Source organism: Grus americana, chromosome 19 (genome assembly GCF_028858705.1).
Source record: "Grus americana isolate bGruAme1 chromosome 19, bGruAme1.mat, whole genome shotgun sequence".
Lineage (NCBI taxonomy): Eukaryota > Metazoa > Chordata > Aves > Gruiformes > Gruidae > Grus > Grus americana.
Window position 1 is genome coordinate 3,510,645 of NC_072870.1, and position 27,378 is coordinate 3,538,022.

General features: G+C 46.2%; 1 protein-coding gene across 11 annotated transcripts in view; it reads right to left on the reverse strand.

Annotated features, from left to right (window-relative positions):
- Positions 1-27,378, reverse strand: part of CLIP2 (CAP-Gly domain containing linker protein 2) — a 101,014-nt gene that overhangs the window by 11,193 nt on the left and 62,443 nt on the right. For 8 of the 11 annotated variants that reach the window (XR_008579844.1, XM_054847179.1, XM_054847177.1 and 5 more), the window contains 12 exons: positions 23,270-23,394; positions 18,758-18,971; positions 17,593-17,790; positions 16,385-16,488; positions 13,903-13,963; positions 9,444-9,548; positions 6,870-7,814; positions 4,202-4,259; positions 2,410-2,493; positions 1,825-1,981; positions 1,156-1,315; positions 370-555 (listed from right to left, as the gene is read on the reverse strand). Coding sequence is in view for 10 of the 11 variants with exons in the window: in XM_054847179.1 (XP_054703154.1) it covers positions 370-555; positions 1,156-1,315; positions 1,825-1,981; positions 2,410-2,493; positions 4,202-4,259; positions 6,870-7,814; positions 9,444-9,548; positions 13,903-13,963; positions 16,385-16,488; positions 17,593-17,790; positions 18,758-18,971; positions 23,270-23,394 (2,397 nt within the window). In the remaining variant the exon portion in view is untranslated. The remainder of the gene's footprint in view (positions 1-369; positions 556-1,155; positions 1,316-1,824; positions 1,982-2,409; positions 2,494-4,201; positions 4,260-6,869; positions 7,815-9,443; positions 9,549-13,902; positions 13,964-16,384; positions 16,489-17,592; positions 17,791-18,757; positions 18,972-23,269; positions 23,395-27,378) is intronic. The other 3 variants (XM_054847180.1, XM_054847186.1, XM_054847187.1) reach the window with 1 other exon arrangement.

Here is a 27,378-nt window from a genome sequence, read left to right on the forward strand (position 1 = left end):
ATAAGGATGGCAGAAACCCTCAACTTTCATATCGTAAAGTGCCTCTACCGCAAGGATATGCAGCCACACATCATTGTACACACGAAGAACAAGAACGGTTAACTCCCACGGCAACCTTCCCCAAAACACCACATTTAGCAACCATTCTTGCAGAGCACAAAAGGATCCGTAATTACCAATTAGCAAGGCTTTTCTTAGTTTTAAGCTACATCTGACAGAACAAAGTCTTGCCAGGCTGTTTCCAGCAGAGAGAAAGGGACCCAGCTGACCACATCACCCCCACAGCACAGGACAAGATCCCAGAAGATTGCCCAAGAGAAACGACTGCCGAGGGCCGAGCGACCTGGGAAACGATTGCCGATGTTCTACCTGTGTTTTCTCGGAGGAGAGCCTCATCGCTTCCATCAGCTTCTCCATCTGGTGGCCCTGCTCCAGCGCGTTGCGCAGCACATCCTCCGTGCTGACGAGCCGGTGCTGCAGCCGGATCACTTCTGACTCTGATGAGGGGTCAATCAGGGAGTATCGCCTCTGATCCGTTACAGATTTTTCCTTGTCCTTACACAGCAAAGGGAAAACAGGAACACGTTAAATGAAAACCAATAACTACGGAAACTAAGCAAAGCAGAAATCCACAGTAACTCATATGACCATGTTTGGATTTCAACAGTAGATGGGGTCAGAGCACAACTCTGGAGGCAATCACATCAGGTGCCACCAGCCACAGCTCCAACTTGTTCCCAGCAGAGTTCAAATCAATTATTCACATTTCAGCCACTGGAGGACACTGAAGTACACAGGAATCAGAGGACATTGCTCATTACTAGATCACAGAATGTGTACAAGAATGTGGGGTAGCTGACCAACCTTCAATTTCTCCTACAAGTTTTAGTCCTATTTAGCCAGGGATCTAAAACCTGTGGGAACAGAAAAACACTGGAGAAGGACATATGGACATTTTTGCTCCCTAATGAGGTGCTGCTAGGCCAGGCCACAGCTCACAGGTGCTGTCAAGGAAGTTCCCATCAGATGCTCAGCAGCACAAAAGAAAGCAGGAAGATTTGGAGCAAGGGTAAAGGGCTGGAACCCCCCCACCTCGAGCAGCACAGAGCCCTCCAGCCCCCAGGCCAAGACCAGGACGGGTTTTGGTGCCCTCACCAGCACAACCAGTTTCTCTCGCAGCCCCTTGATATCATCTTTGAGCTTCTGTTCCTTCAGCCGCCACTCGGCTTTGTGCACTTCCCGGCTCAGATCCCGCTCTGGCCCAGGCGAGTGCCGGTTCGCCTCCAGTAACAAGACTCTCAGCTCATTCAGGCTCCTGGAAGAAGCAGCATGAAAAGGTGAAGACGCTTCCAGAGCCCACACACCACTGGACTCCTGCTGCTCTTCCCTCCCACCTCTGCTACAGATCCAAAGACAGGCCAGCAAGCAAACCTGACAACTCCCACCACTTCGGGGCGGGGGGCTCAGATCTTCTGTCCTCCCCACCGTGCCAGCTTTAAAGAGACCTGCACAGGGCACTGTATTTCAGAGTGGGGCAGCAGCCAGCTTAGCTGGCTTGTAGATGACTTCATTCAGCATCTACATGGGCACTGAGCTGTCTTGCAGCTCCTGGCAAGCGATAAAAGGGCAGTCGCTTTGATAATTCACAACCCCTAGTTTTAACCAAATTCTCACATGAGCATCTCTAAAGAACAGGAAAGCGGGGGCTGGACTTCAACAATTCAACCTCTAGATGTCTTTTGGTGGTAAATGACAGGACCCCGAACAAACGTGAACACACGCAGATCCCGTCTCTAGCTCTGTCCTTCAGACCAGCAGACTGACCTTTCCTTCTTGAGTAGCTCCTGGCTAATCAGGACCAGTTGCCCCGAAGCATCGTGTGTTTTCTTGGTCAAGGCTTCCAGCTCGCCTTCCAGCCTCTTCTTTTCTTTTAACGCTGAATCCGCCTTCTTTTCTGCCATTTTGCATTTATTTTCCAAAGCTACAAGAAGCAGAGGATACAGGAGGAAGAAAGGTCACTTAGCCCTTTACTTACGTTCCTGCTTTTTGCCTTTTCCCAAGTCCCACTCCTAACAGCACAGGTCTGATTAGCTCTGAATCTATTTAAGGGGAGATCTTGGGAACACCACACCCAGCTCCATTTATTTCTGCCTCTTTCAGCTTTTGACATTCAGTGAGCCCCAAAACCCCTCTCACAGGATACAAATATCTTCTGCAGGTTTTGTATTCACCTCCTGAGAAGAGACCAGAACTCCTGAATAAATTTTTACCAACGATATCCATTAACAGACAAGCAGTGCCATGTTTTATACCTGCTCCTTTCAGCACCTGGGCCCTTGTTCTACACCAGTAGAGAGCACAAGCAGGGAAACATCTAGTTCCCACCAGCACTGGATTAGGGAAACTTACCACTTACTTGGGCCCTTAGAGTTTCGGTCTGGGATGCCAGCGATGACACCTCTTTGTCTCTCTTACTCAGCTTGTCTTGGAGGTCTGTGGGAGAACAGAGAGACAAAGATTAGAAGCTTGGAAAATGCTTTGTGCAAATTGGGAAGGTATCGAAGGCACAGGTCGGGGTGCGATGGGCACGGTGGTGGTACCCTCCATCAACAGAGAAGCAGCAGGAGATAGATAGCGGGTGTGTCTCACCACATCTCACCACCATCCAGGTGTTAGGAGACAGGATACACAGCTGGGAAGCCATATCGGACGCATTTAAGAAAGCAACCACAAGGGGGAAAAAGGGATTAAAACATTAATGAAAACATGGAAAGGAACTCTCAGCACAGTTCTTTGTCTTACCTCCTACACTGGGAGGCAGAGACAGTTTTAAAAGACACATTTTCTGGAAGTGATGCATTTCCACACTCAGACAAGGCTGTAGATTTGAAGTACGATGCTTTTGTGGCTCAAGTATGAACTTGTCAGTTTTAGTACATCCTATACATGGCTTATTCAGAGTTGAAACAACACGCACGTGGACTGAGCGGCCAATTTAAGAGCAGTGGCTGCTGGACCTAGTTATGTTCTGCCTCACTAGGCAGAAGTTACCTGTCAATCAGCGTACAGTTTGGTACAACATAGGTAACCCTGTACCTGCCAAGACAGTGATGAGGCCGACTGACAATGCCTCGCTGGCATTCAGGGCAGATGGAAGCAGGACAAATCACCTCTGTCTGAATCCACAGCGGGCTGCAGGGACACTCAAACTAAACAAAGTTTCTATTAAGTGAAGTCTAAGCCTGCAAAAGTCCCCGGTAACCTCTGTTTAGATTGCTACATCCTCAGCAGGACTTCAGAAGGGCTTTGCAGAGACCAGACTCCTTAGAGGTGAACAATTGAGAAAAAGCTGTGCCACCATAAGCCAAATGCCCTTTGAAAAGAGAAATGACAAGTTAATTCTTCAGAGATCACCTTTGTAATCTACACTGATAACGTTTTCTGCTAAAGAAAACCAACCCTAAGGAAGAACAAAGAAATATGAGTCTCCTGGGAATGAGCAAGGGAAGACATGATCTGGAAGCACCCTACGTGTCGTGGAACAGCCCTGAATCCTTCAGACACCCAAAAGCATATGCCATGCACAGCGATGTGGTAGGACATCAGTCCCAACAGAGACCATCTGGGCCGCCCAGCTCTAACCCTGCCAGCCCTGCTGTTGCTCAGACTCGGGGTTACAGCTTACCCTCTTTGGGAGGAAGGCTGAGCACAATTCAGTTTCAAAGCTCCTTTATACAAATTTTCCGAGAGCATAAACTCTACGTTTGGTTAAAAGGATGGATTTTATTTATAGTAAGCTTAATAAAAAAAGTCACCCCCATTATTTTAAGCCAGTCGCGTTAATATCTACCATTAGCAGTCCCGCCCTATGAACGAATCACATTTAACGTCTGGATTTTACCTGCTTTAAAAAAATCAGTGAAGGGATGGAAGTGCACTCATTTCCCTAGATCTGTCTCCAGCCTGCATCATACGTATGGCGAGTGTGTAACACAAGTCAAAACATCCACCCCTGCATATGCTCAGCCAGATTAGAGGGGAAAAAAAGCCGGACGACAAATGTCATCCAGCAAAATCTGAGAGATGAAATGGCTTTCTAAGGCCCTTCCACACAGCCGTCCCTGCAAGAGCAGGGACTGAGAGGAAGGCACACGAGTGACTGGAACAGGCTGTTCCAAGACAAAACAATAAAATTTCGTACCTTCCATAGTCTGCTTCATCTTTATCTTTTCTTCCGAAATATCATTAGTTTCAATCATCTGAAATAAACGTAAAACATGAGATATAAACCAGCCCTTTACCCCAAGATTCAAAGCAAAATTAACAACCACAAAGCCCCATCCAAAGCAGAAGCGTATCCGGTACCCAGGTTACAATGTTCTACATCCTTCCCGAGGGAAACAAAGGCTCTTGAGGAGTCACTCCTACAGCCAGGTACTACTGAAGGTTAACTGGTACCATCTGAAAGTGCCTACGCACAACAGGCAGCTGACCACAACAGGAGGGAAAAGCGATCAGGCTTTCCCCGCAAGCTCTGGTTCCAGCTTTCACACCCCCAGAGCTGGTGCAGCTGGAAGAGCTGCTCTCCTTCAGACTGGTCTCTTGTGGTTCACCATGGCAAATATTCAGGTACAAACGCTCTTCAGCATTCAGCTTGAGACCTGTCAGACAAGTTCCTCAACTTCTGAAGAATCTAACTGTGCCCTAAGTTACAAAAACAGTAATAAAATGTGGATAAAATAATAATTATTAGAGAAATAATACATTAATAAAAAATAATAAAAAGCAAATACTAGTCCCTATAGAGGATTCTGCCTTTTCCCCATCCTCATTTGTCTCTCCTGCAATGAAAAGTGTAAAGCCAGAGACCACAGAGCTCACGGCCAAGGTTTCCATTGCAGAAGCCACAATTCAGCCCTTCGGGCCTCTTCACGTCCAGCAGTCTTTGGTGGGACCTCAGCACACATCCCAGACCAAGCAGTTGCTGTGGCCACCACCGCTGAAAGCCCCCTCGAGAGCTTGAGTGGGCTGCAGGATAGGTCTTGAACAGAAGCAGGAGCACACCCAAAGGGGGAACACGCTGCCTGATGTACTTTTGGTACAGAAAAACTATTTAACTGCTCTTTGGAAGTGCAGTTGTGGTTCTCACTTGAAGGTCTAGGAAAGACAGCACATTCATGGTCACAAGACACATTTGTTTGTTTAAAATATTTGGATAGTTAATACTGCAGTCACATTAAATTAGCCAAGACATTTTAAAATAGAATTTGCCCTGTGACACTCAGAAGGCTTTCACCCATGCATTTCTTCCCACATTTTCCTGATTTTAATCGACACATAGTTAAAATAATTATTTCAAGGCTCCCTGGTTCTAATCCAATATCAGCGTCCCCCAGAGCCCTCTCATTTATTTAAAAGGCTCTGGAACACATCTCCGGCTTCTTCTTTTACATTCATTCCTGTTGAAATATTGGCTATAACATATGACATGCTGCAATAACAACCCACTTTTCCCAGGGCCCTGGCTGTACTTATTGTTCACGACTGTCTTTACTAGATGAAACATGTTGAGCAACCCTTGAAACACCATTAATGCTGTAGATTCCTCCTCAGGCTTTTGCCTCTCCTGTCCAGTTGCGCTTGCCTTTTTGCAGGCACGAAGCTCTGACTTGGCCAACAGTAATTCATGGCCTTGACTTTGCTGCCTAGAGGTACAACCAATTTCAATGGGGCTGTTCACGTTGGCAAATTAAACATAGGCATGGTACTCACTTCAGGCTGGAATGGTGACTACATTGCCAGTGATAGATTTCAAATGTATTCTTAAAACGTGCACGTTTCATGGCTTATTTTCATTTTCTGCATCCCCACAGGGACAAGTTGGGTTTTTGCTCATTTCTCACGCAAAATCCAAACACAAATAGGGGTCCAGCCTAGAGCCACGAGTAGCAATCTCCCCCTGTCACACCGTACAAAGCCAGCCCCGTGTCCCTGTGCCATGCACAAAGGCAGGATGGCATCTTGTGGCAAATAGTTAAAAAAAACCAAACAACAAGATAATCCCACATGAGGATGACTTAAAAAGACACAAAGGCCACAGAAAATTGACCTCTTCATATTAGTACTGTTCTTATTCTAGCGTTCCCTGGGAGGCTCAGGACTCGTATTCAATCAGGTATTTTATTTCCCCAGCCTGGTGCCATCCTGACCCTTGCTAGGAGCTCTTCCACTACAATCCTTAAAGGCAGCATTTCCCCGTCTCTCATACGTGCTGCGAAGCCTCTCACTGCCTCTGCCGCGTTGCTGGCGCGCACCTCCCACCCAATCCCACCACCTCAGCCCTCTAACTGAAGCTCTCAAACCATGCTCCACATGCTGAGCAAGCCACGTGCTCTATCTCAGCATGGGAAATGACTCTTCTTCCACTCTGTCCTCCACCTACCCCTACAAGGCCTTGCTCAATAACACACTAAGGCTGCTGCAGCTCCTTGGAGGACAACAGCTGTATTGTAGAAATGATGCTTTTTCAGCTAAGAACGCTGCTTGCTGAGGATGAAAGCCCACCCCGACAAACTACGATAACCCTATTCTGCTGCCACAGCACTCATGTGCCTTCAAGCCCAGATATGGCCAAGTTCTTTCTCTTATTTCTTCTAATTGTGCCACTTTACTGGCTTTCAAGAATGGGAAGACACCTTCAGCATGGAGATGCAGTGCAGAAAAAGCACTGTCAACGGAAGGTAGAAACATCCAGACACTTTGAGGCGTAGAAGCCTCAGAGAAATTGTATGAGGCAGCAGCTGAGGGCTACTCCTAGGACGGGTTACTAACAGTGATGATAAACAAGCAAAATGACCCGGAAGTCATACATTCGCATGTTGAGAAGGATGCAGGGCCTCCATGGACTGCAGCTTGTTCTCTAAGACAAGAACTTTTTCCTGCAATCTGTGGATCTCCTGTTTGCTCTGGGCTTCTGTTTTCTGCAATGTTTCATAGTCCAACATCTTCTTCTCAGCCAAAGAAATCTGCTCTTTCAAGAAAGCTATTGCTTGTGTCTGATCTTTATATTCACCGTGAAGTTTCTCCAGTTCATGCACCCTCAGCTCAGCATCTCGACACTTGTCCTTCACATCTTGGAGCTCAAGAAGGTGCTGATTGCTTTTGGTTTCCAGTTGCATTTTCCAGTTGCTGTTGCTTTTTTCCACTTCCTCCACAGCCTCCTGCAGCTTCAGTTTGAGGCTCTCTTTCTCCTTTATATGAACAGCTGTCTCAATGTCATGCTTTGCTTTCAGGTTCTCCAACTCAAGCTGGTGCTCCATCTTTATACTCTCCACCACTGCCTTCAGTTCCACGATCTCCTTGTGCTGGGTGTCGGGGCCTGTGTTCAACGTGGCTTTGAGGTCCTCCAGAGATTTCTGGTGGTCAGAAGCTAACGTGTCCAACTTGGACTTCCAGTTGTCCATAAGCCCCATGTTCTCATTAGTGGCTTGCTGAACTTTATGCTTTAGGTCAACAATTTCCTGTGCATACTTCTCATTGACAGCTTTCAGCTTCTCCATCTCCTGCTGGTACTTCTTTAATGTCTTCTCATACTTCTCTTTTAGCTGGCTGCTCTCCTTCTGATGCTCCTTGTTGGCAGACAGCAATTGATCTCGTAGACGAAGAGCCTCCGACTGCAGACCAAGGTTATGCTCAGGGGTCTCTGCTTGGTGCGAGCTCCTGAGGCACTGCCGAAGCTCATCCACCTCGCTGCGCCTGAGGCTCAGCTCCTCCTCCAGCTGCAGGATTCTGGACTTCTCCGCTACTGTGGTTAACTGCAACATGACAGAAGAGACAAAGTCAGTCCTCACCTCTCACCGCTCCATCCTGCCTTTTAGTAAGTGTGCTCCAGTGGAAGTAAATCCAAAGTACATTAGTCAAAGTTCAAATAAACAGGAAAAGAATACCCAGCACCCTCCGGTTTGAGGACAGTTTTGCACCAGGGTAACTATCACCAATAACTCTAACAGTTATGTCTTTGTGCCAATTGCAATTTGGTTTTTCTAATACGAACCTCTCGTTTTCCACAGAGAAACACACATCTTAGAAACAACCCTTGAAATTCGCTAGAGAGCAACAGCAGTTTATGAAAAATAATGTCCTGAAAGGGCATTATATTTCCAGGCTAGGCATCTTGCCAGATGATGCACAGAGGAAATGTGACTGCACATGCAGGAATATCACAAGCATTGAAACCAGCATTAAGCATATCATGTTTCCTTTATTGCTCAGCAATCCTCAGCCTACAGACCTCTCTTCCGCATCGTAATTTGTTTACCCTGGTGTAAAAAGGAAAAGGGATTTTTATACATGAGTACTTGTTAGAGTTTATTGGCAAAGTAAAAATAACGTAGAAGGCTAGAGGATGCAAGACAATAAATCTGGCCATGGTTAACATCGAGCATAAGGGCCATGGATCAATGTCTTACGATCTGAATGTGACCTAACAGGGCTGAACTACCTGCTGGTCACAGGGAGTTCAGGGTGCTGCAGCTACGGATGGAGAAGACGAGATTTGACTAGATAAAATATTAGAAAAAGGCAGAAGAAACAAGGAAACCAAGCAGATCTTCCAGTGCCAAACACACAAGCGATCGATTCCATTTCATTGCAATTGCAATTCTCCCCACTGACCATCAGCCCAGGAGAGGTTGGGTATTTTTCACTTTTAGATGGGCACAGAGGCATTCAAACCATTTAGCCCTTTTGAAGAACCTCACATTTGTGCTTTCTACAGCTCTAACAAATCCATTGGTGAGGAGCAAGCTCACTGTAGGCAAGTTTGCCGCTTCCCACACCACACACCAGCATGAAAAAGCCCTTTCCACATCTGGCTGCTTTTAGGATTAGGATCGGGTGCGTTGTTCATCTGGGCAGCCTGTCCTGTTGCAGGCATGGTGAAGGATCAGAGCTGGTCCACCTGCACTCACCAGTATCTTCCATTTCAGATGGCAGCTCCCACAGCTGGAGGGAGGACAAAGGGAATGCTGATTGCAATGTTATTTTCTATTACAGCCCAGGGGAGCCTCAAGGCAGAATGAATTGTGCAGGGTGCAGATATTATTTGGGCATGTTAATTGAGAGATGAATTGTGAAGAGCTCATGTGTCAAATGGTGGCATGGGGCAGAGAAGCAAACTCAATCTGAGAAACAAGTCCCCACACAAGAAGCAAAGCTAGAAATTATATCGTACTACCATTTCCAGGAGAGAGAGCAAAGAAAAAACCAAACAAAAAATCAGGGAAGCCTAAATTCAAGCCAAAACCAAATCAACCCCACAAACAAAAAAAAACCCCAAAAAACCAAACAACCCAAAAAGAAGAAACCCAAAGCAAGGCGTCATGAGCACCAACGCAGGGGGCAAGCGCGCTGTTCTGCAGGCAGGGCAAGTGGGGGTCGATTACCCTGGTGTCCTCTAATTCTCTGAGGAGTTTTTCAGCCTGTGCCTTCTCAAACAGCAGGCTCTGCTCGAGCTCCCGTATTCGGGCATGCTCCAACTGCGTCTGAGTCTGGTCACACATAGGGAAAAAAGAAGAGTGGAGATGGGAAAAGGGGAAGGGAGAGAGAGAAAGAGAGGGAAAGAGAAGGCTGCAACATCATCTTCAGTGTACAAGACAAGGAAAGGCAGTTCACAACAGGAGGAAAATAAAGATCTAAACAAGCAGGAAAAATCCAACCAAACAGAAAATGGTCACTATGGGATTTTACATGGTACTCATAGCGGCCATTCACAAGAAAACGGAATCTGTGGTGGGAAAACATCCCTCTGCATTAGAAAGCTGCTTCAGTGTTTTCCTACATCAAGACTATACTGAAGACACTTCCTAAAAAGCAAAGCTCTCACCACTGCAGACCACCAGTACAAGACCCTTGCACCACACAGGAGAGTGCAAAGACCTTGCAATGATTCTCCGCACCTCTTCTCAAGAAGAATCACAAGGTAGACTGAAAAGAGGTGGATGTTCCCATCCTCTTTTTGCTCTGGAGACAGCTTGAACCCTGCACTAGGTGGGGAAAAAAAAAAAAAAAGCAGGTCATACTGTACGCAGCATGTTGCTAAAACCAAAAATACACCGCACTGAAAGCAAATCAAAGACATTTAGGTACCAAACTGTTATATAAATCAGTGCTTTAGGTTTGAATAGGGCTGCTATGAATTTCAAAGTGATTTTTGCACATGCAGACTCTAACAGCCTTGTACACAAACCAAAACTATTTTCTGGGGGTTGCTTTTTTTGGTTTTTTTTTAAACCGATGAGTAAACTAAGCAGAAGAAGTTTATGTAACCTGCCAAATCCAGGAGCACTGACTCAGGGCATTGCTTCGGTGCTCTTCACTTTTAAACAGATGTGCCACATAGCTGCACTTGGTGGCAAGCCTCAGGACTCAACAACGACCACTGTAATATCATGTAAAATTTCCCACAAATAAAAGAAGAGAGGAGACATGGGAAAATGCATGCAGACTCTGGCCTTCACATTTTTTTAGCTTCCAAACCCAACATTTTCCTTTGAATTGAACTGGACCTACCAAAAAACCCCAAACCTGGAGTTTTTTAAACTCTCATTTTATTTATAATTTGCTTCCCCCTCTTTCTATTGGAACCAGTTTTAGGGATTTTCTGCCCTTTCCTACAATAAAGGAAGTTTTGGTTAGTTGTGTACAAAAGATGAAAACGGAAGTTTGTAAAAAAATCCATGTTTTGTCTTATGGCTTGAAAGGTATCATTATACATGTATTCATAGATGGTCAAGATCTCAACTGCCAGAGATATTCAGACTACTCCATATTTTATGTGGTCTATTTGACCCCTGAAAAAGGAAAAAAAGATGTGGTCTCAAAAACCCAATCATTATCAAAACCCCTAAATAATATCACTGAAGTGCAGAAGTTGGCTGAATGCATCCTACTAAGAAAAAGAAAGAAATGTAATTTTGTACTGAGTGGCTTCTCCTGCTCTCCGCAAAGCTCAAAGATCCACATCTCAAGGTGGAGCTCCAGGCTTGATTTTATTTACAGGGATAATTATTCCATTGATACTAATGAATTTTCCTCAATTTACACTAGCTCAAAATCCCCAAGTGAAACTTCAGCAACACAAACTTTTGAAATAACCGTAACTGGTGGCAGTGCGTCAAATATTGGCTACCTGAAGATGCTGACCTATCACAAAACTAACCTCTGAATCTCCCAAAGAGACCCTCTCAAGACTCCTGCGGTTGACACTCAAGTTCCCAGCCAAGCTGTCTCAGTTCCACCTGATATTCTTGCTCAGTATCTACTAATCCTGCTGTTTTCCAAGTCTGGAAAAACACATGAATATAGGGGAGAAAAATAACCAGGGAAGAAAGTTAGATCAACTGTTTCACAGTCCTTAAATATAGCTTCATTTTAGATTTGCATCCAGTTCTGTGTTACTTCTTATTTTATACAAACTGATTTGCCTACCCAGTATAACTCGGAGTCTCAAATCCAAAGTTTTCCTGCACTTTGAGGAAGTTCAGATCTGAATTTTAGACTCACTTCTTGCTATTAACCTTAAAATACTATTCACAAATTACAAGCTGACTTCCCACCGGTGTTCAAGGTATGAGGTAGGTTCCAGGAGATGAGCATGAGGGTTCCCTGAAGAGGTTCATATTTCCTATAACAACACAGTCTTCCACCATAAAAAGCCCTTCTTAAAAGGTTTTGTTTTTCTGCAACTGCTTTTCACCTTCCAAAGCACTATAGCATCAGCATTGCCAACTGGGATCAAAAATGCGTTGAATTCACAACTACATTTCAAGGCTAAATCCACAACGCCTCCTTTATCAGCGGTCCAAAATCTGGGTCCGTATCTCCAGGCTTCAGACACAGTGATTTATTTGGCCAAAGAGCTTCTAAGGATGCTGCCTGCCACGCTCAACACCTGAGAGTCCCAGCTTTGTTCAAAACCAACATGCTATTACGAGAAATACCATGAGGTTTAGCCTTGCCTTCAGCAGAAGCCCTAGATCCAGGCACCACGGAGGAGAGAATCTTTTCTTACCATCGTGTCTGTTACTGGCTGTTAGGTGCGAGTACTCAGAGGAGGGCTGATGGCGTAAGAGGATGACAAGACCAGAGGATGGGAGACAACTGTCCCTGGGTTTTACTTTTGGTATCTGGGTGGTTTAGGTGAGCTCTAGCTAGGGATGCGAAGGGCTGTGCCAGCAGCCACTGCTTGACTGTGATGTGATTTTACATAAAGAATATCAGGGACAACCATTTCCCAGGAAACATACAGCAACACGAAGGAGCGAGATTATTTCTTTAGGTGAATTACTTGCTTCTGGAAATCCTAAGCATCCTGAGCATCCAAATTAGACAGGACAGAATGTAAAAACTGACCACGGCGAAGCCCTCTGACAGGCTCTGTGCTGTCACTGGGGTTGGACCCACAGGGGAACATCTCAGTTCTCTGGATCACAGGACACCAAGCTGCTCCATGACTTTTCCCTAGGAAGTTATTTCTTCTTCTGTACAGATGAACATGGAAGTGGGGACAGGACCCTGGCAGCCTGCAAGAAGCTTGGCCACATCCCCACTGCAAAGCACGTCCTTTCCAGCCCAAATGAAAATCAGATCTATCCTCAGTGTGGGACACTTACGTCACAGCAGCTTACCAACTTGCTAAAACATGGTGGCTTTTAAAAAATATATCTAAAATAGACCTGCTAGCTAACCCTGGTCCCATTGCCATTACTCCACAGCCAGGCTTAAACACATAAAGCTTACACAGGGACAGTTCACTGCTCTCAGAGGGAGTGACAGATCAATCACCCTTCTCTAAAGCACTGGGGAAACTATCATCTATGCTCAGGAAGCAACAGAAACCTGATTTTGCACCCACACAGCAGGCAGAAACTGCACTTGCTGTCCTTTAGCAAAGGTTTGCTATCAGTGCGTTGGAGGTTTATGCCCTGTCAAACACATTACTCTGCTTCAGCTTCTGGATAAAGAGGAGAAGCTTATGCCAAGAGGGTCAAAGCCATCACAACATACTCCGTTGCCTAGTTTTCCCATTTTCCTTGGCTTTTATTGATAGGACTGACAGTGAAGGACAGGAGCAGGTCCCTTGACATTTCTAGCTGTTACTAACCTCACACTCTAGCTAAAGATAGGGGAAAGTCTGATTTACACGTGTAGAGCAGAGCCTTGCTTTCACAGGAATATTTTCTTTTCCTTCCCCCCCACACCCCCCCACCCCAGGCAGAAAAGCCTCCCACTCAAGGGCAAGCTCCCAACACCACTTCCAGTTTGCACAATATTCACTGCAACGGCATCACTCTGAGCAACAGCCCTTCCAAAGGAAAGGGCATCCTAGTGTCAAACCCCACGCTCGTGGGCAGAGGACTCGGCACGAGGGTACTGCAAGTCAAACGATACGCGGCATTTTGGCTGGAATAGAACAGCATCTGACCAGGAGATTGTGCGTGCCAATTAGCTGCTAATAACAGGACACTGCAGGGACAGGGACCGAGCAGTCAAATAATTTCTCCAGTGGAAAAACATATGTTGAAATGCATTCAGATACAGTCAGATTTTAACATGGCTTGGCAACTCATGGCGACATTTAAAGCCAGGCTGGCTGCATGTGATTAACTCTAGGCAGCTCCTAGATTAATTCTAGGCAGCTCCGAGCATCGTTAATCATTGGGCAACATACCAAAGAACAATCTTCACAGTTTATACCACGGTGTTCGCAGCAGGTCCAAAGCCATCAGTAAAGATAACGTATTGTTTAGAGTTGAGCAAAAGCGGGCAGAAATTATTCAGGTGAGGCCCCACATGCAGTTTCAGGTTTAAACCCCACATTTTGGTAAGGGTGTTAGGAATTACCTCCAGATCCCCCTTCGTGATGGATTCTTCCTCCACACGGAACTGCAAGTCCTCCACTTTCCTGGGGAAGGGAAAAGACACAAACAGCAATCAGTAACACCTGGAGCAGCATCCCGTTTCTAAGCAGCGGTTGTACACGGGCCTCCCCTGCACAACCGAAGTCCGAGAGGGGAGGGATACGGACAAACTTCGTGTGCAAACAGCTCAGCAGAAGATAAACAGCAGGACACACAGAGTGAGACAGTTAACAAGCAAGCTTTCCACATAGCAAACTGCACGTACATAGCCTTCGTGCAAGGTACACGCTCACAGACACGCTGTTTCTACTGCACCACCTCTCAGCAAGCACAACTGCTGTTCACTAACACTGGGATCCTGAAAACAGGAAAGCCACAACCAGGTTTCACTGGTTTTCTTAGACTCTGTTACCCTGCAGCTGAGCACTGGGCAATTCCCGTGCCAAATGCACAGGGTCCATACAAAATATTCCATGGGAATCAGAACCTCTGCCTTCTTGGCGGAGGGTGGGCAATGCTTAATGTTTGCACAACATGGAAATGGTGAGCTCCCCTGGCAGAAACGCCTTCACCAGAGATTGTATTGGTCGGTCATGCATAAACGCACATAAAAATCACATGCACAAATGCAGACATGCCTAGGACTCTCTTGCAAAGTCTGAAGAGAAAACCCAGTAATGATAAAAAAATAATTCAATCTTCTGCTAAACTCAGTCCTCTTTGTTCTCTTTACTGACTAAAAAGAAAGACAACAATGAGGATGTTGAGCTGGTAGCCAGATGTAAAGACTCTGATTCCATTACAGATAAAAATAGCTGTGAGTGTACATATCTAACTTCATAAACAAGCTTCCTTGTCTAAACCTCCTCTAATTAGAGGAGGCATCTGTGGATATTTAGGAAAGAACTCAGCTGTCTTGGGTTAAAGGGCCTCCTGGAGCTGGGAAAGTGAGCTGCCTACCAGGAGAACGGGCAGACTTAAGCACAAAAGAACAATTTGTCCTCAGGAGGGGCATCATTCAACTGAAATCAACACTGTTTTCAGTTACTTAATACACAGAAATGCCTTTCTATTCCCACCGAAGAGTTTAATTATATATATATGGAGCAGTTGGACTCCAAGAATGACAAGCAGATCTTCACTCTCATCCGGAGAGGAAACGTATGCATGATCATATAGACATGGATGGGGCCTCTGGGATGTGGGGATGAATCACACTACAGCAAGGCTGGACTCCAGTTTGACTTCCCTTCCTCACGAAGAATGTCCTTAAGATCAGCACATCACAAATAGAGAGGAAAGAAGTGGTCTTTAGCAAAGCCAGGCTGTACAGAAAGGTTAGGGGTCTGGGATGGCCCAACCCGCACAGCTCTGGTTATTATCCAGTGCTGTTATTCTGTACTGTATTGTTAGCCAAGAACATCTGAAGGCAAGGCTTTGTCACTGTCCACACCCTTGCCGTGAGTAAATCCCACTTCTACTGAGTGATTCCATTTTACATGGTGACATGGCTGAGTTTGGTCAGGGTAACTGATACCACTGAGCCCTTCGTTCCTTCAGGCAAATGATGCTGCTTCTCCCCGCTTTGTGTCAGGAATTGAACGACAGGGAATATGGCTGAAAACCCTCAATAACTTCACTGCCCAGCAGGAGACCAAGACGATTTGCTCTTCTACTGGCAGTGGTAGATCAACTGTTGGCCACCATTGTATTGTCAGCGCAACATTTGCCATGGTCAAATGCTCTTGGACATGCAAGCAGCCTGTCAAATATTTATCAGGGTTGTCACAGAAGTGCCAGCACTTAGAGTGCTAATGGAATGGAAGCTGATAGTGTCTTTTTAATATTTTTTTTTCCTTAAAAAGTGCTACATGCATTTGGCAGGAAAATGGTCAAATCATGAAACTCCTTTTGATAACGAAGCAGAGGTATGAGCTGCCCTGGCTGGCTAGCTGTCTTTCTGCTTTTCAATTGCATCACAACAGCGGGGCAGGTTCAGCTGAGAATATTCAAAAAATCTGAAACTGCTCACCTCACAAAAATTAGCTCCCTGCAACCCCACCAAATGACATCGAGTCTCCTCTAAGAGCCATGAGACACAGGAAGGTACAAGACTCATTGGAAATACTTCACTGCTCAGCTGTGATTAGCAGCAGTTTGTCAGCAAACGGGGGCAGTCGCAGTACTGGATGCCCACCCCTAGCCAAGAGTCACATCAGATGTGCATCTGGAGCAAAACTGTTCCAAAATTCCTGTTACCTGATGCAGCACACCCCTTCCCTCCATGCAGGCAGACCACAGCAGCCAGGAGAGTGAAACACAGCATATTTGAAGTACTGGAAGACATCCAAAGATGACTTTCCAGTCACTTTCTTCTCCTTAGATCCAATGAATGATGTTCTCAAGTAAGAGCCTCACCTCCCCCATGACTTCACCTCCTCCACACCCATCCACTCCTGCTTTACCTCTTCTCCTCTTCCAGCTGGTTCAACAGCTCAATCTTCTCCTTCTGCATCCCATCCACCAGTGCTCGTGCTCGCTGGAGGTTTCCTTCTGCCTCCGTGACGTACTGCAGCAAAAAAATAGCCCGTGCCACAAAAGTTAACAATGTTTGAAGTACGGAGTTTAAAAAGGATCAGAACAAGGGAACAGGATGTTTTGATGATATGTTTCAGAGGGCACTATGGTAAGAAGGTAGATTTCCCAAAGAGCCCAGTATGTAGGTATCAAAAAGAAAAAAATTGCTCTATCTCCAGCAGCCGTAAATTTGATCCATGCTTCAGCACCTGACTTGAACCCTTCGGAGAATCCAGTTCTGATTAAGACTTAAGAACTTGAAGCCTGAACAGTTTTGAAAATCTGGTCTGAGGTTACCAGGTGCAATTCAGCCCTGGTCATGAAGCAAGAGACACATTTAGACTTGCATTAATTCATTTGCTACTGGTAATTACTGGAAAATACTCTACACAAGGAAGATGTCAGCTTGCAGTTGATTTGTCAACTTCTCCTGCATTACTGACAGGCATGTGTGCCCACCACAGATGTGCAGTGCCATCCCTGCTCCCTAGCAGCTGGCTGGGGTTTATAAACACAAGCACAGAGTTTAGGGCAACAGCAGCCACCATAGAATCATAAACACAACTCCTCTCTTCAAGCATTCAAGTGCATAAAATATCATTTGTACAAATGCTTGTGCAAAAAAAAGCTACTATGATAAGCCTGTTTTCCTTACAGATCTTTTGACTTTATTAACAGTGATAAAAACATCCTCTCTGGCAGGAAAGCAGTGACATATGAACTGAGCTGATGTTCTCAGCAGAGTCTGATAGCATCAAAACCCTCTGCAATACAGTCCCAAGCCACAGCAAACAAGTTTGCCCTCCACTTGCATTTCAGCATTCAAAGGTATTGATCCAGCAGACACAAACTATCTACTGTCTTTTTTCTGGCACAGCCCTTTTTCTGCTCCTGGCTTGGGGCAGAGAGCACACATCTGACACTGGCAGGAGTGGAGAAAGAGCCTCAGCTGAACCCACCACGCAGGAAGCTGTCTCCACATAAAAGGCAGAAATTCAGAGCCCAGGTTTCACATCAGGAAGCTATACGGGGTAACGTTATGATCTGAAACTTCCAGACGATGCCTGGTATTTGATAAAGCTACATCACTTCCTACCTGCTCGTGCTGGGCCTTCATGATGGCAATCTCTTTCTCCACCTCGCAGATGTGGCTGGTGGCTTTGGCAACCTCAGCCCGCTCCAGGTCTCGCTCTGCCAGTAGCTGTTCGATGTGCTGTTGCTTCTCCTTCAGTGCCTCCTGGAGTGCTGTGGTACCAGAGATTTTTCGGGCATATCGAGAAGAGGTCTCTGTCAGCTGAAAAAAAAGAGTTAAAAAGAGACAGGGGTAAAACTACGTACTTCCCAGTCTAGAACAACTTGAAGTCCCCTGTTAAATCTGGAATACAGCTCACCTATTGGTGATTTATTAGGCTGTACAGAGCTGCAGCTCCAGCTCTGGACCCTGCAGATGGGGTAAACAAATCTGCAAAACATCTGGACACTGCTCACAAGCTCAATAGCTCTTCTACGCTGCAATGAAAGGACCATTTCCTGAAGGACAGGACATGGGGTGGGAACTGGGTCAGGAAACATTATCATGTATTGTATCACCTGCCTTTTGCAATATATTTTATTGATGACCTGCACTGGTGCAGCCCTGAACAGCAAGCTCAGCTGGGAGGATTGATCTCAACTGAAGACTGGTATGGGCTTCTTGGATCCACTCCCAGGAGTGGATACCGCACCCTGTCCCCAGCCAAGACGACTGCAGGTGCTATGCAGCACACGCTACGGCAGAGGCAGAGTTTTAATAATATCGCTGCCTGCTCTGGCGTCCGCCTTCCTGAGTACCTGCCAAAGCACAAGGCGTGTGATCCAGGACAGCGTCACCCCGCCACAGTACAGCGCGGTCATTGCTGAGCTTGCGCGTAGGTGTTCAATACAGCAGCACGCTGCTACACAACCACGCGGGACAAGAGACAACGGCGTTTTTCTGCAGGGATCCTACACAAAACCTGCTTTTGACAGTGGAGCTGAGATTTGTCCCATTGCAAAAGTTCAGGCTCTTTAATGGTCGCAACTGCTCCGTGTCTGTTATGACTCTTGTGTCCATGGAGGGAGTCCTAGTTGTGAGGTGGGTAACAGTATCCCACGCTCCACTCCCCTCATCTCACTGACGGTGAAGGAGCAGCTGCTGAAACAAAACCCCAACCCTCCCACGCTGTAGATCCAGGTCACAGAAGCGAATCAAGGCTGCAGAGCCCGTAGAAAGAGCCACTTACCAGCCCGCTGCGGCTGGGCCTGCCCCCAACAGACGATGCCACGGAGCTGACGGAGCTGATGGAGGAGCTGCTGGGGCTGTGGGTTAAGGCAGACACTCCCATGGCCATTCGTTTGCTCTTCTTCGCCTTGGCAGGGCTGGTTGATGGGAACCCGATCCGGATCACCTTGTGGATGGGAGCAAAGAGGCCAAACTTGGGAGGGCACTGAAAATATCTGTAATACAGGAGAAGCACCAAGTCAGAACTGGTAGAGCATCCATCTCACCCAAGCCTCGCAAAATGGCATTGTTAAGCAACATGCAGCCCCAGCCCTCATCTCATCTCTTGGCGCTTTGCCGTGACATTGTTTCCTGTGTGCAAATGGTTGGATTATTCTCCTTTCCTGTCACTTAGAGTAGTGGCAATCTCCATGTTTTCACTTGTGGTGCTTAAGCAGGGAAACCCGAGGTAATTGCCACGCACTAGCTACTGCGCACTTTGATGAGATGCCAGGGAAGACCCATCTGGTGGCCTGGAGAGCACAAAGATCCCAGTACATGAACACAGTGACAGCACACACACTCCTTCCCCACAAACCAACCTTCCCAAAACCTGTGTGTGTTCTCTACCCTCTTTGCAAGAAAGTCACGTAGTAAAGCGCGTTGAGTAAAAATATCTGAGTCGCACAGCTCTGTATACGTGTTCTATAGGGCAAAAATCTTTCCTTCCAAAACAGAAGGGGAAAATAGCAGCTCCTAACTTTGAAGCTAATAATACCATTGCAGTAAACTCCAGTGTGTGCCATCTCCTCTGGATGGCAGAGATAAACTGGTTCCCATGCAAACAAACTTAGAAAGAAGCAAGCATAGAAAAGGGAGGATCAGATAATTACAGTGCAAGCTCTCTTCCACAACTGCAGCGAGCCTGATGATTGTGTCTCTCTGGAGCCCTCTTTCAGAATACAAGTGAGCCAAACCCCACAGTGTCAGACCTTGGAAACCCCTTCAGAGCCTGGGCTGACCAGCTTAAGCCAGGGTTTATCTGTTGCTGGCCAGCTGCACTGCAGCAAGTAAAACCAGATCACCTCCAGGCATTGCATCCCCTTGTTTCAAGGGAGTAGCCAACACAGAAAACCATCTCCTTTAAGAGTTCTTTCTTACAGGCTTTGTAGCGAGGCTAGGACTAAATACTGGGCTAATAGTCTGTCCTATGTTAACATAAAAATCAGGTCCTAATGAATAAATGACACAAATCCAGCTCTGCTAGCACAAGTCCTTTCTCTCCAGATGTGAGCAGCTGCTTCCCCAGTTTCCTTTTATTTTTAAGCGCTGGCAGCCCCGCGGCTGTGTCACAGGCAGACCTCTGTGTGCTTGAGAGGCCAGAGAGCAGCCTGATTTCCAGCCAGATGAGAAAGTGATTCATTTTCAAACATCTGCTCAAGCCCAATTTTTTCTATAACAATCTTTAAAAGAAACCCCTCTGCAACCCAAAATCACTTAGCCCTCTCTGCTTGCTGCCAACACAGGCCCTTGGGTTTGGAAAGCCAGCCATACCGCAGGCTGACCTCGCTGCAGAACAGGGACCCAAGGAAGAAAAATCAGTCTGACCCCTTGCAAACCAGCCAAAGCCCTGCTCAGCATCATATTCTCAAACTGCATACTAGCACAGACTGGCACTTGTGGCTGTACTACAATGCCAAAGGCCAAGTCCCTCAAAAGCCCCTCTGACAGCTCTTAGCAAGTCTAAACTTGCATCATTAGGTCTCCTTGTTTTCTTTTAGTCCAGATTGGAAGCGGTTGCAATTAACTTTTATAGTTCAGAAGCAGGAATTGGGTCCAGAACACTTGGCAGAAAAAAAAATATCTGCTTGAAAACCAAGAGCTGCTCTCACTGGAGCAGCTAGACTCACATCACAGAAAAGAAACAGGGAAGAAAAGTGGTGTTGCGGTGGCAATGCAAACTGCAGGTGGGAAACAGCACAGGAAATTTTGAAATAGATTAAAAAAAAAATAATCTTCAGTGTCCAAGGCTGACATGTTTCAGACTATGTGAAAGCAAAGGCATGAGCAGTTTAGTGGGCAAAGACTCCCACAGGAGCAGGGGCCAAGAAGGAAGAACAGTAAAATAAGCAGGTAAAGGTTAATATACTAAAGATGAGTAAGTAGAACATGCTTGGCTTTGCGGATAAGAAACCAAAAAACCACACCAGCACCTTTCTAGTCTCCTGAGTAGACAGGAAAGCAGATGCAACACCCATCTGACGTACAGAGAGGCTCACCGCAGTGATATCCTGTCCTCTTGGGCACTGCTACCAAACCACAGCCTGCAGGCAGCCTCCACCAGAGAGTCACAGGCTGCCGGGGAAACCCTGGCCCCTCACCCTTCCCTTGATGCACATTCAGACCTGAAGCCCCTTCCTGAACCTGCAGAAAGATCAGAGCGATCCTCCACACATTTCAGCCAATTCACCACCAACTCAACTGGAGTTGCCCATGGCAGCAACGAGGGTGACAATGTCTTTTGCTTGCTCATCTGCCCACACGTTGCCTCTCCTACTTCCACCAACCTCCACTGTCTCGGAGTCAGCTCTTTGGACTCGACTGACTGCGGCAGCAAGCGCTGGTCTCGGGCAGCCAGGCCAAGGATGCTCACTAGATGGCAACAACCACCAAAGCAGAGACACTCCGGCGTCCTGGGCTGTCTCTGCCGAGGCTGATTCTGGCAGGACAAGCTCAGGAATCCCGTGTGGCCATGGCAAACATGGGGAAGACCGTCTGAGGGGTGCCTGCATGCACCAAGGGAGTCGGGTTTACTATGCTGGCTTCTCCTCCAAAACGCTGCTGTTGAAATCGGCACATGCTATCAGAAAACCAGAAGGTTGGATGAAGGCTCAAAGGACAAACAGGAACAATGCTGGAAACCTGTGGCCAGATTCTCAGTGGACAGAGCACCCGTCAGCTGGAGAGTCCACCTGTACCACTGCTGTATCGGCTAGTACCCATTATCACTAGATCTGCAAAATCAGCCTGGATGCAAGGGGCAGGGATGCCTTACAGACTTGTCTCAATCTCCCCTGTTTAATCCAAACCTCTTAAATTCACTCCTGCTCCCCAATCCCTGCTGTGGAGCTGAATTTCTCCTGCTCTTGATAAAGCGTGAAATAAAGGAGAAGCCTTGCAGACATGGCACATACCATAACCACCTCAGCCAAGATGTAGCAGTTTCATAAGACAGATGACTTCCAAAAGTTGGATTTTCAAACCACAGCAACAGAGGTTTAAGGACCCTTACACTCACATCTGCCTTCCACACGCACAGAGACAATAAATCATTTCTGAGCACCCTGAAGATTAAGCTTAGAGAAAATCTGTAGCGTATGATAAAGAAAGCAGGGACTTGGATTCACTCCACAACTTATTCTCTACGATTCTGGGGTTTTTTTTCTTTTGAGAATATGCTGGAACTCAGCCATCTGCTGCCAATCATTTACTGCTTGCTTGTCCTGACATGGAACAAGGCAGCATTTCTCTTATTTTAAGTGAAAACACATGGCTGCTGGATAAAACAAGGCTGACCCAACACAAGAAACCTTTATTACAGAACCTGAGATCTAACAAGGGAGGAACTCTCAGCTCCTCAGTTTCAAAGTTAAATCTCACCTCTCATGCAAGATTCCCTTAAGAAGCTCCAAGAAATCAACAGTATTTCCCACTACAGGAGCTTGTGAAGGACAAGGAACCAGTCCCACCTGTATTTGAAGCAAGGTCAAAGTGCTGCTGTATAACTCAGATTCGAACATCCCCAAGCTCAAGATCTGAGGCTGGGGGTCATTCCCTTACCTAACTTCCACGTGAACAGAAAGAGCCTCCCAGCAAGCCTGTGAGATGTCCCTGCCTAGTTTTACAGATACTAACAAGGGCTTTTTTTGAAAAGAAAGTAGCGGAGGTGCCTATGGAGTCAGAGGTGGTAAGATCAATCAGCAAACTGCTGTCACGCTACAGAATTAGTACCAGGACAGACAACAACCACTGATTGTTCTTCCAGATCTCTGGAAATTTGTCCCCAGAAAGAACAGAACAAATAACATTAAGTTGAGGAGGGGGAAAAAAAAAAAAAGCAAAAAGAGAGCGCCAAATCTTTATCTTCTATAGTTCTGACAGGGTGAATTATAGAGTGCAAAAAGAAAGTTTATGAAGGGAAGGTGTGGTAGAAAGCAGAGTTAACACAATCATGGAATCAATTTCTAGTAAAAACTAAATCCCACTACAAGCTATCTTCTCTCCCTACTCTCTCCTGTTTCCTGAAACCACTCAGGTTACTCCTTCACCAACATTATCTGATCCTGCTTGAAAATGCTCCAGGGATGAGGTTTCTATTGATCTCCCTGCAAAGCTATCCCACAGCCTAAAAGGCTCAAAACTGGACTCTTCCTCCCAACCCACAACGTCCAACCCAACACAGCCTTAACTCCTCCACCCTAGGAGATGCGTAGGACCCCGCACGCCCCAGGCTGCGTTTGAGAGCGCACAGTACCTTGTACCAGCAACTGCCCCGTCGTTCTTCCCCAGGGGTTCATCCAGCTCCACACCACACCACTCTCCTTTGGCAAAATCCGTCTCTCCCACGTAGCGCACAACTCCTGTCTTTGTCCCACCAACCTGTTGGAGGTAAGATGCCGAGGGTTAGAGGTGGTAGTGCTGGCACAAAGGGATGGAAGCTGGAATGGTTATGGGGGGTGGGGGGGAAAGATATCCATGTTTTCTGTTTCTGATCTAATGAAACCAGAACAGATAATTTTCACATCAAGTTCTCCTAACACTAAAGATGTCTCTCCAATAACTTAAGCAAGTTGACAAACTCCCACTTTTGGACCTGCCTGGAAGATGTCAGAATACAATGAAAACATATTTCAAGGTATTAACTAATTGCACAAAGTTACTTGTGAGGCCATGAAGGAGTTCAAGCCCTCCAAGCACAGCTTATACCTGCCTTCTGTAAAGAACCAAGGTCTGCACTAACGGGGTTTCAGTCCTGCGCTCTTTCAGCCGGCAGTTCTGAGCAATACTGGGACAGGACAAAGGGACAAGCTGAGCCAGGAAGGCACTCGTCACTCTTCAGCTTGTCCCCACGCAAGGTTTGCTAGGGCACAGCGAACAGCCCCCCCCCCAGCAAACCTCTCAAAATAGAGGCGTTTTGTACAGAAACCCCCCTCCGCTTTACCTACACATCCCACATGAATTCACAGCGCTGCGTGCTGCATGGGAAGGGGTCTCATCTCACTGCTAGGCTTCCACCAGCACAGATTTTTTTCCCCCTCCATGGAGAAATAAGAATAAATCACACCTTTTGCTCCCGTATGTACACTTACAGCTTTCAGCGTGCTGAGTAGACTCTAGCAGAGCATAAGTCAGGAATGTATGAAGCTGAGTTTTAATCACTGCTAGGAGAGCACATTTCACAGAGTAGCAGCTGCCTTTGCACTAGAAGCTCCTACTTAGATACTTGTGCTGAGAAAAGAAAGATGGAAAAGTAGGAGGGTGGTTCTAAAGGTTTGTACTTCAAGTAAGTCAGCATGTGATTTAAATCTTTTTTAGCCTGTCTCTGCTAAAGCCTAGGTTCAAGGAAGAAAGCTTAAAACATAAGTTTAAAATTAAATTTGCAGCTTTATTTTGAATGACCTGTGGTTATTAATTTCCTTAGTATTAAATTTTACATAAATGGGTATCGACAGAGTAATATTCTCCTACAGAAAACAGTGATAGTTGAACGCAGAAATCTCCAGTTTTGTGTATTCTGCTGTAGGGACGATACAGATTTACCAATTCTGAATCCCTAAAAATTCTGAAAATTGCTTATGCAAAGGAGAAGTTTTCCCAGCCTAAAAATAACTGCATCTGAACAGACTAGAGAACACAGCTCTGAAGTCTGGGTCCTACCTCACATCCTGGGAGGCTGCGCTGCGCCACGCAGCTTGAGTTAGTCCTCTGTAATTTCCCTCCCTAGGGATTCAAAGGGTTTGGGGTTTTTTTTTATGGAGAAACCTTCGTTGATGATGTTCTCTTTGCTATAGGAAGGAGGAAAATATTTGCCAGCAGGAAAAGTATCACACAAAAGCTTTCTGGTCCTACACTGTGTCCAGGAATAAAAAGATGATTCAATTTCAGTATTAGGTACGTTACAGATTTGAACAGTTGCAGTAAAATTCTTCACCTATCACTCACAGTCAAACCGCAGTCCCCTTTCCGATTTATTTGAGTTTATACAGATTTAGTCTCTTAATATTAATGCAGTGATTTAATGCCATTCTAACACATTTCTTCAGCTGCGAGTTGAACTCAATATTGTGTAATTCATCTTAACATCATTTATAAGGCCTTATCATTGCTGGTAAGCCCCTTCAATTTTTTTTTTTTTAAATTGAATTTTAATTACAGTTATTGAGCCACATTTCCTTTGCCAAGCCACCTGATCCTCCGACCCCACAGAGCCTCATGTAAACACCTTAAAAACCTCTGGGGCCTCTGGTTCCTCCATCCACACAAACAACATGACCGCTCAGTTGCATCCCCACAGATATTACTTATTTTGAGAAAGCTGTTTCCAAACAGGAGAGAAAATAACTAGCCCTATTGACCTACTACACACGTTATCTAATTCTGCCAATACAGAACTGCGCAGTAAGAGAGCGGGTCACATTCCTATCTGAAAGCCATACGCCAGCAAAGATGCTAAGCACCGATCAGATCTAACACTGCCCCAAACGGCAACGTGATTCTCTGCTTCCCAAAGCAAGGTATTTTATTTTCTCTTTCGAGCTTTAATTATTCTGCCATCTTTTCTATAAAATACAGCCTCACCACACAGCATTATCTTCCCCCCCAAGCCAGAACAGACACATCTGCTCTGTGGCAGCCTGGGCTCCCTCCATCCCGGCAGGGCCGACAGAACAGCCAGAAGCCAATATCGGGCTGTCATACTCACCCTCGACCCTCTCGTTGAGCTTCCCAATTTTTGGCAGGCATGTAGAAATTCTTATGGATGGAGAGCCTAGAAAATTCATCCGACTCAGACATGCAGATTTATTCAGCCCTGATAATCTGCTAATGCTGCTAAAATAAATAATGCATTTTGGAAAAAGCCAGCTGGCAGGTCGTATCAGCACAGGAAACAGCCTCATCAAAACAGAAACGTTTGTTTCTATCAGACCTCTCAGTAAATCAGAGGTATCACCTCGGAAGGAGGATGAAAGGCAGCCCGTGAAAGCCAGGGAGGTCAGCAATTGCATGGCGTAACTCACGGCAGCCCGCAGCCACTCTAGCTTCGATACCACGCTCCACAGTCCGGGTGGGAAAGAGCCGAGCGTGGATGGTCCTACTGCACGAACACGACTGCCACCATCACGCTAGACAGACCAGGTGATTTCCATCCCGTGAACATCCCAGCTTAGTCCTCATAGTTTACTTGCTGGAAAACTCGGCTGCATCTCTCAGCCTGGCACGTTAACCAGAGCCACAACCACAGCTTCCACCTGCCGAGCGTCCGGAGTTCGGCAAAGACAAACGGGACGGGGCAAGCCCTCTTTGCTACAGCACGGAGGTGACAAGGCTGGCAGCGAGCTCAGCTACACCCTGGCAGTTCAGACAGGCCACGGCTTTTACAGCTGACAAGTTTCCTTCGAAAATGAACAAAATTCCCAAAGCTTTTCTGAGAAGCCTTTAATGGTTACCTTACCAAAACTGCTACTGAGATTATCCACGTCCAAGAGAATGGGATTTTACCAAATGTAAAGTGTTACTGGTTTTAGTTATAGTTGTTTTTGAAAACAAACAAAAAAACTCACAAAAAAAAAAAAACCCCAAACAAAAAGCAGCTAAATAGCTCTTTCTTGAAGCTCTAAAAAAACCAGAAGCAATATTAGCATAGTGATATAGGATTTTTTGTTCTGGAAAGTATTTTGACCAGCATCAACATCCCAAGTCTCTCTGCTTCAGGTAAAAACACTTCTGATTAAACAAGCTGATGGTGGTCCACCCTCTCAAGCGGCCTCAGAGCCACACGCCTCTGATCTCTTGGACAGTTCAGCTCCAGACTGAAGTTCTCCACGTCAACCCCTATGCCCTTTTCATGCCTTTGACCAAAGACCATCTTCCTGACCTGGCCCTTCCTCAACGAAAGATCTCCAATAGCCTCAAGAGACAATTTGGGCTTGACCTTCCCCACAAAATGAGGGCAGGAATATTTAACAGGTCAGTATCCTTACTGGTGAGTCAGAAAAGCAGCATGTACCGTAGAAGAAGGATGTCCACACGCCTTCCCTGCTAACTGTAGTGTCACTGACATTACGTTTTACCATGGTTTTCTCATCAAAATGACAAAATTGGATTCAGACCAGTATCCCAGGGCTGAAGAGACAATGATGCTAATCCTTCCAGACACTGTCTTCATCAGAGCTGCTAATACATCATTTAAACAATTTACCAAATTAGCACCAGGCCATATCTCAATCTGGCTGCTGCAAGTCAGACTCCCTCCAGCCTGCGTTTGCTCTTGTCCCCTTACGTCCTCCCTGCTCGTCCCACGGCAGTTTCTTGCTCTCAGCGAGAGCCTCTTAACGGCTGTCCTCAACCCAGGGCCTGTGGGCA